We start from the raw sequence: 16,047 nt of genomic DNA, 5'->3' as shown, positions 1-16,047 counted from the left end.
AGCTGCCCGTCTTGAACACAATCTTAGAGATACACAGTTTGGCACAAAAAAGACTCACAAGACGCATTTCTTCACGACACTTGAGCAATCGTGCGAGGTCTCTAGCAGCATCGTGGATGTACAAACAGTAGATACGAAAGATGAGACTAAACGTAGTGACGAGTTTCATATTCAGGATGTTCTAGTCAATACATAATATCGTTGTGGCCGAGCCGAACTCGCCTCTAGTATTGCTCATCAGGACAGTCGAATGCTAGATGGCCATCTTTTTCACAAAGCGCACACCATTTGTCAGCGTCGATCGCTGCTGTGGGTGCGTCGTGAGTTTCCTTGCTCTGCTCTGCACCATTGTTGCTGTTGTTACTCAAGGTCTTTCTCAATGATAGCGGCGCAGGCGCCTCGAGCTTGTCGTTATACTTGTCTTTGGTAGGTGCAGACACATTCAGGTGCCGCATATGGTTAGACAGTTCATCTTCTAATTCATTATGCTCCGTCTCACGATCAGGGCCGTCGTGCACTCCGTTGCCATTGGCGCCTTCAACGTTCGGGCAGGTCAAGATGTCATGTCCAGGTGTGTCGCATACTTCGCACCGCGTTCTCTGTTCGTCCTTTCTTGGCGATCTGTAACGTGTAGGAGATCTGGTGGCTTCAGGCGACTTCGACAACTGTTGACGCGACATTCCCTCTGCAGCTGCTTCGGTGTTCATGATGCTGTCCCTCTCTTGCTCCGCTGCTCGCCTTAATTGCTCGACTGCGCGCTCCAATTCCTCTTCTCTGAATGCCTTTCGATCGATCAGTCCCTGGAGCTCCGATTTCTCACGCTCGAGTTGTTGCACAGTCGCTTGGGTCCTCTTCAGCTCCTCAGGATCAGCAAAACGTCCAGATGCTGGGCTCTGCCGTGCCATAGGACTTGCATCCGGTCCAGAACTGAGAGAGTGTATGATGGCTTTGAGACCTCTGATCTCATCATCCTTCAATTCGACATCCTTGTCTCTAGAAGTTTGACCTTCTGCCTCTTTGGCTCCTTGTAGTGCTTTGGCAGCCTTTTCTCTCTCACGTCTTAGCTCACTACGTCCTCTTTCGACTTCTCCCCTCAAAAACTCAACCTCTCCTCGAGCTTCTGCTTCACCACGACGAGCATCTTCCAGACCTTCCTCGAGCTCGGCAACAAGCTCTTCCAGGCCCTTAAGCTGGCGAGCAACATTTTCGACGTCTTCACGGCTGTGGCCGAGCTCGCGCAATTCTTGTATTTCAGCAAGTAGATCGGCGATCTTTGCCTCGTAGACCCGTTCGGTTTCGGCTGATGCAAGCTCCAAGGTATCTATCGTACTGCGGAAATCGGCACGGTGAGCATCGAATTCGTCGATGAGAGACTGAATCTTGTCGTCTCTGTCGTGTACAGCTTGACGCAACTCGAATATGTCAGAGCTGCCTTCGGCATCACGGTCGTTACCATCGGCAGGTATCAGCTCTTGAATTTCTTTCAGGCTAGCCTCCATTTCGGCAAGTGATCCAGCCTGTTCTTGCAGTTGTCTGTCTTTCTCTTCCAATTGAGCCAACAGTTTCTGAACCTCGCCTTCTTGGTCCACAACGATCTGTCGTGACGGAGAGCGTCTAGCAATCGAGGCGGCAGAGCTAGTGGATGGACGTTGAGTGTCTGTGCGAGTTCCTGCACGAGAGCCAGTGCGTGAATATGGGCGCGAAGGGGCGGCTGAGCGGCTAGCTGCACGAGGAGTCGTAGTCAATGGCGGTGCTGGGCTCGAGGTGAAGCGTGGAGGAACAGCAGATCTCTGGCTCATGGAAAAGTTGCGAGCCGGAGTGGGAGCCAGGTTGGGTTGTTTGCGGAAGGGAGATTCTGGGCGAGGCAGCGATGGCCGGCGGGACTTGAGTTTCGAGAGAGGACTGGGAGGACGGGCACCAGGGCCCATGGACTGAGAAAACTTGGGCATAGCAGCTGTGGGAGGCGTGTACGAGTCCAGGCGGTAGTGTGAAGGTGTAGTAGGGGTGCCAGGATGTGCTGGACGAGGGCGCGCGGGCGATTGGCGCTTCTCTGCACGATGAACGGGCAAGAAGATGCCTGCACCAGGAATATCGGTATCGAAGTAGCGAATGCCATCGACGTCGCCATCGTTCTTTCCTCTGGCAGCAAATTCACTAGCCAGTTCAACACCGATGAATTTTCCCTGCTTGCCCCTGACAGGGCCGACGAACTTGACAGTGCCATACATGTCGCCCGGCACATTAACCAGATCGCCCAAGATGACGGGAGAGTCGGCCATTGTTGCTGTGGATGCAGGTGATCGAGGAGTGTTTCCAGTCAAGGCGTTCAAGGAAGCTTCGCGATGTGCTTGGGCTTTTGAGGAGTGCATTGGCGAGTTGGACGGCCGCACTCGCTGCCGTGGTGTTGACATGCTTTCAGAGACCAAGCGGGACAAGACGAGAGAATATAAACAATTCCCTTACCGCCGCAAACCCAGTTGCAAGACAAGATGCAAGACAAAAACAAAGACACGTCAGGCCGTCATCAGTGCTCAATTACCCATGCAACTACATGGCACTTGCGACCCGGAGCTGCCCAATCACCTCATCTCATCATTCTCATCTTATTATTACTTACAAAAGGGGCCAGCAAGCCTGACTGAGCATTGCACTTGTGCAGCCTCCAGGACCTGACATTCTACATGCACGAAAAGAAATCGGTGCTGTGCTCTTTTCGTTCTCAATGTTTACAACTAAACAGACAACCGTATTCTGACATGGCTCGGCATGATGAGGGCATAAATCGTGACTTGGAATCAATCGTACCGAGGTTGCTCGGTCCCATTCCATACCCCACGCTCCAAAGGCTCTCTCTTCTGGGGATATTTCACATTGATCTAGCTACCACTTTATCTACTCAACTTTCTTATTGCGCTAGAAACTAGTGTCTCTCGTGTCTTTCATTCTATCCCATCAAGCCTTGCAATGGCGGGCCCAATTCGGCAACCTATAGACATCAAGTCGCTCGAAAGGTACCTGGAGAGACAGGTCCCGGAAATCAAGACACCACTTGATGTCAAGCAGGTAAACCATCATGTCTGACTCGACACCTGTTCATGCTGTTAAGCCCAGTGCATAGTTTGGTTATGGTCAATCTAATCCCACCTATCTCTTGACGTCCTCGGACAAGCAGAAATACGTCTTACGCAAGAAGCCTCCTGGCAAGTTGCTATCAAAAACCGCACATAAAGTCGAACGAGAGTATAGAATTCTGCATGCTCTCGAGAAAACAGATGTCCCTGTTCCCAAGACTTTTTGCTTGTGCGAGGACGATGCTGTTATCGGCACAGCTTTCTACATCATGGAGTTCCTGGACGGCAGGATCATCGAAGATCCATCTCTGCCGGATGTCAGTCCCGAGCATAGGAACGAGATGTGGCGGGCTGCAATAACAACCCTGGCCAAGTTCCATCGCGTAGCTCCAGCTTCAGTAAACCTCGCATCTTACGGAAAGGCAAATGGCTTCTATGATCGTCAACTTGCGACATTCAATACAATCCAGGATGCCCAAGCCAAGGCTGTTGACGTGGAATCGAAGGAGCCTGTGGGAAAGATCCAACATTTCGACGAGATGGTTGCTTTCTTTGGCAACAAAGGCAGCCAACCTCAAGATCGCAGCACCTTCGTCCATGGTGACTACAAGATTGACAATGTGGTCTTCCACAAAACAGAGCCAAGGGTTATAGGAATCTTGGAGTAAGTTGATTTAGACTCAGTTTCCACCAGCGACTAACGAGTGCAGCTGGGAGATGTCAACAATAGGCCATCCTCTGTCCGACTTGAGCAATCTGCTCTCTCCATTTACTCTCGCAGATTCTCCCATTGCCCGATCAATCGGAAGAGGAAGTGAAATATTCCTCCCTGGCAACACGCCTGGCCTCCCGACAAAGCAACAGTGTATTGAATGGTACAGAGAAGTAGCCGGGTGGGACCCGCGCCCCGACGTGACATGGGGTGAAGCATTTGGAGTTTATCGGAACTGTATCATCATGCAAGGCATTGCAGCGAGATATGCCCTGCGCCAGGCAAGTAGTGCTCGGGCACAGCAGTACGCAGCACAAATGGGGCCCTTTGCCACAGTCGGTTGGGAGCTGGTTCAGCAATGTCAGAAGGAACGAAGCAAGCAGGGCAGCAAGGCTAAGCTGTAACATAGATAATGAGTCTGTATGTCATTGCTGCAGTTCCGCTTTACTTGAAGCCGATTGACGAAAATCTGTCCAACGTCAGCAGTAGTGCGTGGCACAATCAGGCGACGCATACGAAAAGGCCGGATCAGCCAGTTGCTCAGAAGATGACTGCGGGTATTCTTGAAGCATGCCTATGCACCGCAAAAATTGACCAGAGCAAGATACTCTAGTTGTCACGAACGTCTCACGTGTACTCAAATTTCAGGCTGCGGAACATAACGGAGAAACAGTATTTTGATTCAGTGAATCAAGGCGTCGCTGGTCGGTACGCTCTTGAGGAAGGCCATGATAATTCCTTGATACGGATGTGACGCGCCTTCTCGGACAAAGACAAGGACTCGATGTGATGGTCCAGTCATTTCGAGCAATTTTGATGTCGACTAGGGCGACGGAAGGTTGCGACGTGATGGCGGAGGGTTGTGGGAGGGCTCGAATCACTGTCGTGGCTTGCAAATGGGTATGCGCAAAGGGATGTGCTCATCGTCGGTCGTGTTCGTCCATGCGTTCCAGCGCTTCCAACATAACAACCGAATTTCCGCGGATTACCTAGAGAGGGTCAATAAGGTGTGACAAGGTCCAGAGATGGAGTGATGGGCGTACGACTTGGCCGATTCTGACCTTCTCGCCGCCAGCTTTCTCCTCGACAGCATCATCCAAGACGATGTTCAAGAAGACCTGAGACTCATCAGTATCAGAAGCGCAATATAAGCGAGCGACAAGAGACGCACATCGTAACCGCGAAGGACACCAATGACCTTGCGACTGCCGTTGAGCTGTACAAACAGGCGGCGGTCGAGGTACTGCAGAGTGATTAGCTCGGGCGCAGAACGAGGAGTGCAAAGCTGAGTACCTTCTTCAACTCTGGCTGTGCTTGAGGCATGATTGCGCTTGAGGTCGACGATCGCAAATGATGCGGATGTTGAAGACGTCTGGACAAGGAAAGTCGCGAGCCTGAGAGGCTTGTGCACCCTCAGTTGCTTGTTCACTTCACTTGCGACTGGGGACGAGAAGCCCCCACGCGTCATTCCCGAAAATCAGACTGCGACAATCCTCTACTGCCAACACGACCACTCTTTCTCTCCTTCCTCACATATTCACATACACTATGAAGAAGTCATTTGCCGCTCGTCGCGTTCCACGGAAGATTGGCTCCGATGAGCACGATGCCCCATCGGACCTCTCAAGCAACAATGGTTAGTCTGAATTCCCTTGAATCGCTTGCCAGCTCTAACAAAGCTCGTCGTGCCAGTTGGTTGACGCCCTTCCTCGCAGACTCTACCACCACCCCCGCCTCCTCCATCGTCAAGCGACCCGTCGCAAAGCATAGAAAATCCTCGACACTGCGTCCTTCGTTCGCTTCCGAAGATGAGAACGACGACTCTTCTACTCTTGTCACTCCGAAACGCTCAGATCTCTCCCGCCTGGCTATCCAACGAAATGCTGAAAGGCGCTCAGATGTTGCCTTTCGCCCAAGTCTTGATTCAACACTAGACCGTCCAACCTACAACAGAGACTACCTAGACGAGCTGAAACAGAGCACTCCAGCCACACCCAAAGACATTGCATCCACATCAACCACAGACACCGAAGATGCTGCTTTCACCTTCAAGGCTGCCATCGACGTCAAGTCAAAATTTGGCTCCGACCTCTCGAGATACCAACCTCCCACAGCTATACCCTCCGCCGCTGAGATTCAGGAAAAGAAAGCACGTCGCGCACGATTAGCCAAGGAGAACGACTTCCTATCGCTAGAAGATGATGGTGATGACGAGGAAGACGACGAAGCAGTCACGCGGGATGATCAGGGTCGCTTGATTCTAAAGCCCAAGGAAAAGTACCCGGAGACCCGTCTGGTGCACGACGATGAGGACATGCTCGAAGGGTTCGATGACTTCACAACTGATGGCAAGATCGCGTTTGGGCGTAAAGCACAGAGAGAGGAGGACCAAAAGCGCAGAGCCGAGATGGCCTCCATGATTGCTGACGCCGAGGGTCAAAGTGCAAATGACGATAACGAAGATGACGAGAGCGAGGCCGAACGAAATGCCGCTTTTGAGGTTGCGCAAACACGCCACGGTACCTATGCTGCACGCGAACAGGAAGCCAACTCGGCGCGACCCCAAACACCGCCAAGGGTTGTACCCCTACCAACAATGGACAGCGTGGTTGAAAGACTTCGCAAGCGATTGGAGGAAATGCAAGTGGTTCGCGCCAACAAAGCAAACGAGATGCAAAGCCTAGTAAGCGAGAAGTCAAGAATCAGCGAAGAAGAAGGGAGGGTCCAGGCAGCTCTGAGAGAGACTGGTGAAAAATATCAGAAGTTGAGAGAGGATATGGGTTTGCAGGGCAAGGATGATGATAAACAGATGACCACAGGCAATCAAGTGGAACAGAAGCCCACAACGTACAGCGACGAAGACAGTGAGGACAGCGACGAGGACGCGGAGCGCGGAAGATCAGGCCTTGGGTCGGGTCTAGGCAGTGGGATGCGTCGAGACATGTCAGATTGGGGCGTGTAGTGGTGCCGTAGCTGCTCGCTGTTCGCGACAAGTTGAAGACGATGGAATTAATGAGTTGAGATGTCCATCCGTCGTGATGACTCCTCCATAACGCCTAGCGCCTCGCTGTATAACTCCTCGATAGAACAAAAAAATTGACGTGATTGCAGCTTATGAGTTGGCGTCGATTTCAGCCCAGACAGATTCGATCTTCGCTCGCTTCTCCTTGGCCACCTCGCGGTTCAGACGAGTGCGTTCGAGGCGTTCGGCACGTAGGCACATGTTGACTTGGTGCTTTGCCTTGGTACACATGCCCATTGACTTCCAGAGAAACCCGCGCGCATGGCATTCTTCGAGGGCGTTCATGACCTCCTCGCAGTCTAGCCGTGGTTAGAGATGGCGAGACCAGGTAATAGACGTAGTCAGGCGACATACTCTTGTTGTCTTTAGTATGCAGATGCGGATGCATGATCGCCAACTGCGCTTCCTTGTCTTTGGGTGACAGATCTATGTGCTTTCCTCGTGATGGTTGATCACAATTCTTGGTTCCCTGTAGATGATTGTCGGCAGACTGGAGGCAAAGCATCAGTGAACAGCACTAGCGTGTCTTGGCTTTCCCGAACGCCGCTCTATCAAACAGATGCCTGTGTTGTGTTTCGATCAGCATCACCTTCTTGAACATCACAACTTTCAAAATGTCGCAACAAGTTTCTGCAAAGAAGCAACAGGGTATGTGTTGAGTAATAGTAATCCGTATTGCTGCTTTGCTGATTTGACAAATCAGAGCTGCAGGCGCAATATTCCAGTTACAAGGAAACTCTTCAAGCCATCGCACAAAAGATTGGTGATGTTGAGACTGAAGCTGAAGAACACAAGTAAGTGCTGCAATTTCCTATCATTGTAGTGTTCGATACTTCAGGGACGATCTCAAAATTGGACAGATATATAAACCGTTGACAGCATGACCGATACGACTGACACCGAAATAGACTTGTGTTGGAGACACTCGAACCACTTCCAGGTAATCGCAAGTGTTTTCGAATGATCAACGGTGTACTTGTGGAGCGAACTGTACAGGATGTCTTGCCGCAACTCAAGACCAACGCGGACGGCCTCAAAAAGGTGCTTGAAGACCTGCTGAAACAATACACCACGAAGCAAGAGGAACTCGAAAAGTGGAAGGTTTGTGAACATGCACGTACAGTTGAGCTATCCTCCGGTCGCTAATACATCTGCAGCGCCAAAACAAGATCCAGGTTGTCACACAATGAGGCTATTGTTACATGTGCCTTTCTGGCTATACAAATGGCAAGCGATGTTTGTCTTGTCACTCAGCCCAGTCCTCACCGAAACAGCAAGCGATCTTGACAGCAAGATCGATCGGGTCAACTGGAGCATTGTTGTGTCAGACTACAGGCGTCAAGAGTTGGCACGAGGTTCGATTCTGCAGACTCTGCTCCACAGCAGTAAGACGTAGCGATCCTAGGGCGAACATTGCAGAACCAGGTACCATGAAGTTACTACTTGCTGGCTTGATGCCGGTACTTGGTAGCATGAGGCAGAGAGCAGCTTTGTCGATTAAGATGCTGTATTGTCGGTCGATCCAAGCGTTCTGGACCTGTCTCGCATAAACACTGGCAGTTGAGATGTTTGCGAGTTTAGAGAGAGCCGTTTCGCCAAACATAGAAATAGTCATCTTAAGTGGACATACATTAACAATCAGTACCTTCCCTTGTCAGGTTCGATTGTAGAGTGAAACTGTAAATTGAGGCTTGCAATCAAGGCTAAGTATTTTATGGTAGAGGTACGATGTATACGAGACGAAGATGGGGCCGGCAAACCGCAACATGAGGTTCATATGCTGCATGTTGTATGGCTGGTAAAGACCCATAGCCTGAGCGTGCCAAGGCCTGCTTCTCCAGTTCCCCACGACGGTCACGGTCACAGAACGCGCGAACCAGGTTCCTCTTCTGTGCCGTATCACTCGAGACACTTGTTGCCATCTAAACTAGGCATTGAATTTACGCGCCAAACATCAAGCGCCGTCATCAACTTTGGTATTTTCACCTTATTGCTCGATTCACTCTGTCGTCCAAGTTCAAGTTCAAAGTTAAGGCGCTACCTCGCGATCCTGTGTGCATCCAGCCGACATCTACAGCTACAGGCTTTCCTCGGTTCATTGGGCTCCAAGACTATCCGTCGGCTCCTTTCAACATCTACGTCTACGTGACACCCGAGCAATAATCGCAGCCGCTTCCCTTGTAGTGGTGAGTTAACCCATCAGGTCCCGCGACTGTCGCCCACAGTCTCAGACGGACTAAGCACACCCAGGATGGGACCCCTCGCGACGGGACCTTGCCACTAATGCTCTTTCAGATTCTTCTGTATTGGAACTTGACTGGTCACGGTTTTCTTAGAAGCCAGCTTGTGATTTGTTACACTGGTGTTGTTCAGTGCCTTGCATCAAACCCCTGACTTCCGGCCGTCGTAGCACAACGCAAAGCATAGCGTCTTTGGGCTGCAGACACTTCAGGTCCAACAGACCGTGACGTATCGCGACAGCGAATCAATCTGCCAGCGCATCAAACGTCAGTGTCAATAGGTGTGGGGCCTTTTCTGCAAGTCGCCGAATACAATATGTCACAAAGCCCACGAACAACGGATGTCGAGGGACAGCAGGTGTCGAATCCAGTGGCATTGCAAGCAGACGCAAACCAGCCGTCACCTGACGAGCATGAGCAGCAAGAAATGAGCAGAGGCCCTGATGATCCCGGTGATCATGGTATGGGTGTTTACGACTTCGAGGTCAAGGAGCAAGATCGCTGGTTACCTATCGCAAATGGTATGTTCTTTCGGTTCTTCTTTCACCCCATGGTCGGACAGAGTGCGACCGACAAGGGAGCTTGCTGAGTCTGTACCACCTTTGCATCACCACCTGCGTATGGACCAATGCCATCGATGGCCCTGCCCTTCACCTCCCCCATATACAGCCCAATCGCGCGTTTCGACATCTTGACCGTCGAATCAGAGCTGCTTCTGCCAGCCCAGATCTGCAGCTTCGACTTTTGACAGCGCGCGGACTGCCGAACAGTCATGTCTTCTGCATCCCGAGTATCATCTCGATCACAGCCACTGCGTCCCCGGAACACTAAGAACGATGTTGCGTCCGATGCTAACATACGCAATTTTGCACCAGTCGCCCGAATCATGAAAGGTGCACTTCCAGACAATGCCAAAATCGCAAAAGAAGCCAAGGAATGCATGCAAGAATGCGTCAGCGAGTTCATCTCCTTCATTACTAGTGAAGGTACGTCTACTGCTACTGAAGTACTTCTTTGCAAGTTTTCGACCACGAGCTGACTATTCGTAGCGTCGGAGAAATGTCAGCAAGAGAAACGCAAGACTGTCAACGGTGAAGACATTCTGTTCGCCATGACCTCCCTGGGCTTCGAAAATTATGCCGAAGCACTCAAGATCTATCTTGCCAGATACCGCGAGGTGAAAATACTTGCGTCCAATGAAGCTGATGTATGCCGACTGACGATTGCAGACACTCGTTGCTCGAGGTGAACACCAAAGACCAATGACTAGTGGAGGCACCACGCTTGGTCCCGCCGGCGGAGCCCAAGAAACGTCGCCTTTCGAAGGAAGCAACAACGGCGGTACTGTTCTGGGCAATGCAATGGAGCCAACTGAGGGTTCTGGCAATGACTACGCTTATGGTGTTGGTCAAGGTGCAACAGGAGAGTACTAGGAAACGACCTCCCTTGCGACCACTGATACCATTTGGGGAAGCGTCGACGACCCATACTCTACCGACACAGAAGAGTTCCCTTCTTAGACCAAGATCTTTTACGGCTACTGGCAATGGCGTCCAGGAATCTGGTATTTACTTTCATGACCTCGTTTGGTCACTGGTCCACCCGAGGGCAAGAGGCTCGCCATAAGGGCTATTGGTGTTCTAAGTGGGCATAATGATGATTTCTCATGCATAGCCGTCAGCTTGATTGGAGTGCACAATGCATCACTCGACTAGATCGGATAACCAGTTACATATTCACTGTCTCTATCCTTTGAAGCGGTCTATGCGTCCTGACACTATCAGTAGGGATGAGTTACACGCGATGACCATGAATCCATCAGCCTAACACAACCTTGTGGGGATTTGACCCCAGATCATCAGCTGACGTCCAACGGGGCTAGCCTAATCAGTCCAGATTGCAAAAGGATGTTGCAAGCGAGAAGCAACGAGAAGTAGTCACCGCACGAGATGAATGCAGAGTGCTCTCATCTGTTGGACAGGGCCTACATACTACATGTCTCATTTTGAACATATCGTCGTCATTGCACTAATTGTCGAGCTTGCTATCACACGCAGTTCCTTCCTCGACTTCAGAAGATGCAATGTATTGCGATATATATTTTATATATCAGAGTTGCAGATTGATCCAGACTTGAAGGATCAGTACAAAGAGGTATAGGACATTGTATGAAAAGGTGTGTTGAAAAGTTACCCAGGAGCCTTCCAAAGATCGATGAATGACCGAGAGCAGAGATGATATTTTTCCATTTAGTTCTCTAGACACAATTTAGATCGATCTATAGTCGAGAGGCATCGAGTCTAACATACAGATTCGACTCTCGCTGGTAGAGATGAGATCGCTGTTGGGCTATGATGGGAAGCATTAGTGCAAAAGAAGTGGTATCAGACGGGTATGGTCACATAAAGAGAAAGTCAACGATTGCATCTGGAGCTAGGAAACAAAGTGCTTGTGCTAGCTAGCAGAAGTTGTTCTAGGCAGACATAACACAAGAAAGACCACCAATCGCAGGTCAAAAAGTGATACATGAAAGGGCATAGTCATCCAGAACAAGATGAAGGGGAGAATAGGTTTAATCAATGTTTGATCAATCGCTGACTTAGGATTCACCTCTACACGTGTGGAAAATTGACCAACCTTCTGATCTGTGGCTAACGCCCAGTAAGGTGGACGGCATGGATAGGTCTGGTCTAGGCGTGGTTGGTTTGGTATGCAGTGGAGGGTGTTGCATTCCAAACTGGCTGGTATAACTTGTGTAGGTGGAGAGACGCATTCAAAACTGTTGCAGCACCATTACCATTGCTAGTTTGCGATCTGCCATGTGTGCCAGTCTAGGCTAGTGCTCTTGCAGAACAACAGGTCGTAGAGCCGAGCCCCAGACAGCGAGGCGACTATTCGACTGCAAGCGATCGTACACGCCTAAGCTGCGCGTGTGATGTTCTTTCTTCGAACATTTACATGGGAAACACTGGTACTTTGGGGCAGGACAAACAGAGCGAAGGCAACAGTTTCTCAGTGACGAGTACTGTGATTTGAAAAATGGCTCGCTGTAGTAATAAGATGAAATAAATGATCAGGTAAAGAAATGCAACACCAATGCTCATCCGCCAATGCAGATCCAGAACTCCCATGCTGAATTGTGAAATCGTGAATTTTTCTGATCGTTAAAGAGCCACAAAAAAGCCAGAAGAAGTTTAGTCTAGCATGACCGGCAGAGAATCGAAAACAACTTGGTTGTCCTCGTAATGAACAATGAAGCCGCCCTGAAGGGCACGACGCAGTGATTGTAGGCGATGAAGCTTCCACCATTTGTCGATGCTCATGGAGTTTTTGCCAATATGGACCACCATACGAGAGCCATATGCTTTGTTCGTATACTGGTCGATAGCGTTGCTGTAGCGAGGACCTCTTGTCGGGTGCTCGACGGTATTGAGAATGTCGGCAAAGCTAGAGTGCAATTCCTTTTTGTCCTTTCTTGATATGCGTTTGCCATGTGCTTGAGCAAGAGCGCTGAGTGTATGCTTAAGTTGATGCTCCTGACGCCAGACAGTATAGCGCTTAACCATGCCCTTAGCAGTCGGATCTGCCTCTTCGTCATCTTCGTCGCCTTGATGTTCTGGCTCTTCATCTTCTTCTAATTCCGACCAGCTCTTTTCGAAAAGAAGAGCGATATTCTCACCGGCAGCAATAACGACACTTGCATCGCTAGACTCGAGTTGTTCATTGAAGGCTTCCATTGGCTCTTCGCTCGTGTCTTCCATGCCCTCAAATTGTGTAGCAAGGAAGCCCCATTCCTGCAAGGCAGCAGCTACGACGTTCCCATCGTCACCTGCTTCGACAGAGTGACCATCGGACTCGATAATCTCGAGGTAGAAATCCATGATTTCTTGTGTTTCATCCAGACCAACTCCGCCATAGAACGTAGCGATGCCGAGTGTGTGAATCGCGGCGACCATGACCGAGGATGACTCGGAGGAGGAGATTATGCCCTTCAGAGGACGGATCATGGCGTCGTAGATCGAGTCGGATGGCTCAGTAATGATCAGCAGACTCAGAGCTTTAAGAGCCAGAGCGGTTTCATTGTCTGATTGGCCACCTTTGGCACACTTGAGAAGAGCTGGGACGAGCTCACTGAGTTTAGGACGGACATGGCGTTGGGCGTAATGAGCCATGAGGAGGTGTGAAAGGACCGAGAGGCTCTCTTCACGGCCTTGAACACTACTCCTTTTGCGTTCGATAAGATGCTCCATACGCTCGTTCAGCTGCGCGACCCAGGCATCTTCAGGCGCATCGATATCTTCGGGTCGGAGTTCGTCGAAGGAGTTGACACTGCGATGGTCATCAGAGACTGTGTCATGCAAGTCAGGTCAAGGCGAGGCATACCTGAACTGAGTTGTCGAATCACTGTAGTCGGCCTCATCGTCTGAGGCCTGGCGGCTGGCGACTCGCGAGCCAGCCCTCGAGGCATTAGGCGAATTTTGCTTTGAGCTGGCGGCAGAGCCCATGGCTTGCTTGGCCTTTGCCTTTTTGGAAACGGTCTTGCCGCTCTCAAGGAGCACTTGCTTGCGCAGATCGTGCATACTGAGTGTCTTGTGTGCGGCAGGAAGTGTGCAGGTGGCGGTATGTAGAAGAGGGGTCGATGGGTGTACCGTGGGTGGGCTAGTAACGCGGGTTACTGTATGGGAGTCGAAACGTGGCGAATATAGAGAAATTGGTGAGGCAGCTTCGCTTCCATTAGATGCTACAGGACACAAAATTGGAGAGCAGGGAACAAGGTGGAGCGTGACTGTTCAAAGAAAGACTTTTCCCGCAAGCGCCTGCCCGCCGTGCAGCTACCAGCCCGTAACGCCCAAAAGACTTGAAATCAATCTTCACCCCGACGTCATAGGTCAGCCTCAGCGCTCGGACCATTCACATGTCATTTTTATTCGAGTCAAGCAAGACCCCTTTGATAATCTCAGACGAGCTCCATGACTTCTCGAACGCTATGTACACATTATTACTTATTCGCAAGGCTAGGTATCTCGTCGCCTCCTTCGCTCGTCCTTCAAGATCCTGGAGGAGGGCGGGGTCCGATGATCTGACGACGGCCTCCAAAACCAATTCCACTTCCCGAGCTCGAACCTCGGTTCTGGCTGTCTCCTCCCATGTATCCGTATTGATGGATATCCCAGCTCTGTCCTGCACCGCTGCCTTGGCTCAGGTCTTTGGCTACTTCCTTAGTCGCTTGCTGGTTTGCTTCCCACTCTCGCTGTCTCTCTCTTTCGCGTTCCATCTCGCGTTCCAAGAGGGATTTAGACGCCCATCCACCAGCCTTGGTCTTTTGCTGTGACGCGATCCGACGGTCTCTGTCGCTTTGCTCCTCGTATGTTGAAGTGTAGCCCATCTCACGTGGCTGGTGAGCAACAGGTTTTGACGACACGGGCGCAGGATTCTCAGCAAGGTAACGATCTGTGCGTGTTGTGGCTGGTGAGGCAGGACGATATGCCGAAGGATCTGGCAGGGGACGTGGCCCTGCTGGAGATGCTGTACGTTCAGGTAACACTGGCGTCTGCCTTGTTGCTGGGGTAGGAAGAGGTCTCGATGAACCCAGAGGCATATCAGGTGCAGGCACCTTCCTGTTTAAGACTTCATCCTCTATTGGTGCCCAAGACACGTCGCTGTCCTTTGGTGAGGGTGCCCTGGGGATCGATCCGATTTCCTGTTCGGATCTCGCTGTAGAAGGTCTTGAGTTGATGCTGTTCTGACGCACACGCTCCTCGCGCTCTCGTTGATACTGACGCTCACGTTCCCTTGCCTCTTCAAGCTGTTTCTCGAGTTCACGAACTCTCATCCTCTCGGGCGTATCTTCATGTGCGCTGGGTCTACGAGCCCCTTGGTCGGCTTGACTCAAATATTGCCCTTTCAGATGGGAACCAGCATCATCCACTTCCTGCTCTCTCTGACGAGCTTCTTCTTCCATCTTCCATCTGCGCTCCTGCTCTTCCCACTCTCGTTTCTGCTCCAGGATTCGTTGTCTTTCTTTTTCTCTTGTGCGGCGAGTTTCTTCCTCCCATCTTTGTTCTTCGGCAATTCGATCACGTTCTTCCTCGGCCTCCCGTTCGGTTTTCCTCTTGTATTCGGCTTCTTCAGCCTCTTGTCTGAGGCGTTCCTCTTCCGCTTCTCTCTCGCGCCGTCTTCTTTCCAGAGCAGATTCACCTTGACCAGGGACGTGAGGTGCAGCAGTGGTGATTTGTCTTCTTCCACCAAACATGACGCCTTGATTGCCTTGACTGGCACCGCCCATGTAGCCGTACTGAGCAATGTTCCATGCAGGCGCTGTATTTCCTCGATCATCTGCTTTGGTCCAGCTACTAACTGTGCCCCGAGATGATTTGAGACCATTGTCAATTGCGCGTGAGCCAGGAGAACTTCCACTAAGAGCAGGACTTATAGGTCTGGCGGAAGGGACGGCGAACGAAGGTTTGGCAGAGAGTGGGCTCGGAGGGACTGGCCGGGCACTCCTAGGAGTGGGACCGGTAGCAGCAGGACTTAGGGTCGCACTCCTTTGAGGACCAATGGTGTTGGGGAAGTTGGCTGGATTGACAGCATGTGCGACACGACTAAAGGCGCTGATACATTGGAGTACTTGAGCGGGGTCTTTGGACTCGAACAAGTCGACGGTGAGGAAGCGGTCGTGGGCAGGCATGTTCAGCGGAGGGGATTCACATGCTCGCAAGAAGTGCGATATGTTTTCCATTTGGACGAAGGGCATGGCGGACTTTTTGAACTTGAGGCCTGGAGCAGGCAGCGCTAGGTTAGCGAGTCTGCACAAGACGACGCCATCCTTGAGCACATCCTGCAGAAGATCACCTGGCGGTAGTGTTTCGCCGAGTGTTTGTTCGATCCACGAGCGAATTTCGTTAGCGGCTTGTGGAGTGTATTTCGACATGCGCAGGTTGCGCATGTCCTGGTCCAACGACGACACAGAAGCCATGTTGAGGGCGAAGAGCGATGTGGTTT

General features: G+C 51.1%; 9 protein-coding genes across 9 annotated transcripts; 4 read left to right on the top strand and 5 right to left on the bottom strand.

Annotated features, from left to right (window-relative positions):
• Positions 1-224: 224 nt before the first annotated feature.
• On the bottom strand, positions 225-2,411 carry M437DRAFT_42766 (uncharacterized protein; the record flags this gene model as incomplete). The annotated part of the gene is made up of 1 exon (XM_041020630.1): positions 225-2,411. The coding sequence occupies one exon, from the start codon at positions 2,409-2,411 to the stop codon at positions 225-227; it is 2,187 nt and encodes a 728-aa protein (XP_040882250.1).
• A 553-nt stretch (positions 2,412-2,964) lies between these two features.
• On the top strand, positions 2,965-4,187 carry M437DRAFT_42039 (APH-domain-containing protein; the record flags this gene model as incomplete). Its single annotated transcript, XM_041020494.1, has 3 exons — positions 2,965-3,063; positions 3,119-3,735; positions 3,782-4,187. 3 exons carry the CDS (start codon positions 2,965-2,967, stop codon positions 4,185-4,187), a joined length of 1,122 nt encoding a protein of 373 aa, XP_040882249.1.
• A 516-nt stretch (positions 4,188-4,703) lies between these two features.
• Positions 4,704-5,106, bottom strand: M437DRAFT_73162 (like-Sm ribonucleoprotein; the record flags this gene model as incomplete). Its single annotated transcript, XM_041025981.1, has 4 exons — positions 4,704-4,772; positions 4,827-4,901; positions 4,955-5,026; positions 5,077-5,106. 4 exons carry the CDS (start codon positions 5,104-5,106, stop codon positions 4,704-4,706), a joined length of 246 nt encoding a protein of 81 aa, XP_040882248.1.
• A 225-nt stretch (positions 5,107-5,331) lies between these two features.
• On the top strand, positions 5,332-6,568 carry M437DRAFT_18601 (uncharacterized protein; the record flags this gene model as incomplete). The annotated part of the gene is made up of 2 exons (XM_041018967.1): positions 5,332-5,419; positions 5,499-6,568. Coding segments are annotated over 2 exons (1,158 nt in total), but the record flags the coding sequence as incomplete, so codon positions are not given.
• Positions 6,569-6,895: 327 nt separating this feature from the next.
• Positions 6,896-7,193, bottom strand: M437DRAFT_73160 (UPF0287-domain-containing protein; the record flags this gene model as incomplete). Its single annotated transcript, XM_041025980.1, has 2 exons — positions 6,896-7,104; positions 7,160-7,193. 2 exons carry the CDS (start codon positions 7,191-7,193, stop codon positions 6,896-6,898), a joined length of 243 nt encoding a protein of 80 aa, XP_040882246.1.
• Positions 7,194-7,419: 226 nt separating this feature from the next.
• M437DRAFT_42442 (Prefoldin beta-like protein) lies at positions 7,420-7,995 on the top strand (the record flags this gene model as incomplete). Its single annotated transcript, XM_041020575.1, has 4 exons — positions 7,420-7,453; positions 7,509-7,599; positions 7,714-7,906; positions 7,963-7,995. 4 exons carry the CDS (start codon positions 7,420-7,422, stop codon positions 7,993-7,995), a joined length of 351 nt encoding a protein of 116 aa, XP_040882245.1.
• Positions 7,996-9,361: 1,366 nt separating this feature from the next.
• Positions 9,362-10,478, top strand: M437DRAFT_63852 (histone-fold-containing protein; the record flags this gene model as incomplete). The annotated part of the gene is made up of 4 exons (XM_041024318.1): positions 9,362-9,566; positions 9,921-10,031; positions 10,095-10,222; positions 10,275-10,478. The coding sequence occupies 4 exons, from the start codon at positions 9,362-9,364 to the stop codon at positions 10,476-10,478; spliced, it is 648 nt and encodes a 215-aa protein (XP_040882244.1).
• Positions 10,479-12,239: 1,761 nt separating this feature from the next.
• On the bottom strand, positions 12,240-13,625 carry M437DRAFT_82194 (IFRD-domain-containing protein; the record flags this gene model as incomplete). The annotated part of the gene is made up of 2 exons (XM_041027706.1): positions 12,240-13,374; positions 13,429-13,625. 2 exons carry the CDS (start codon positions 13,623-13,625, stop codon positions 12,240-12,242), a joined length of 1,332 nt encoding a protein of 443 aa, XP_040882243.1.
• A 467-nt stretch (positions 13,626-14,092) lies between these two features.
• M437DRAFT_82193 (uncharacterized protein) lies at positions 14,093-16,021 on the bottom strand (the record flags this gene model as incomplete). Its single annotated transcript, XM_041027705.1, has 1 exon — positions 14,093-16,021. One exon carries the CDS (start codon positions 16,019-16,021, stop codon positions 14,093-14,095), a length of 1,929 nt encoding a protein of 642 aa, XP_040882242.1.
• Between the last annotated feature and the right edge of the window lie 26 nt (positions 16,022-16,047).

The sequence above is a fragment of the Aureobasidium melanogenum genome, assembly GCF_000721775.1.
Source record: "Aureobasidium melanogenum CBS 110374 unplaced genomic scaffold scaffold_4, whole genome shotgun sequence".
In the NCBI taxonomy this organism is placed as follows: Eukaryota; Fungi; Ascomycota; class Dothideomycetes; order Dothideales; family Saccotheciaceae; genus Aureobasidium; species Aureobasidium melanogenum.
The sequence above is the reverse complement of the archived record's forward strand: the minus strand, read 5'-3'. Positions and strand labels throughout refer to the sequence as shown.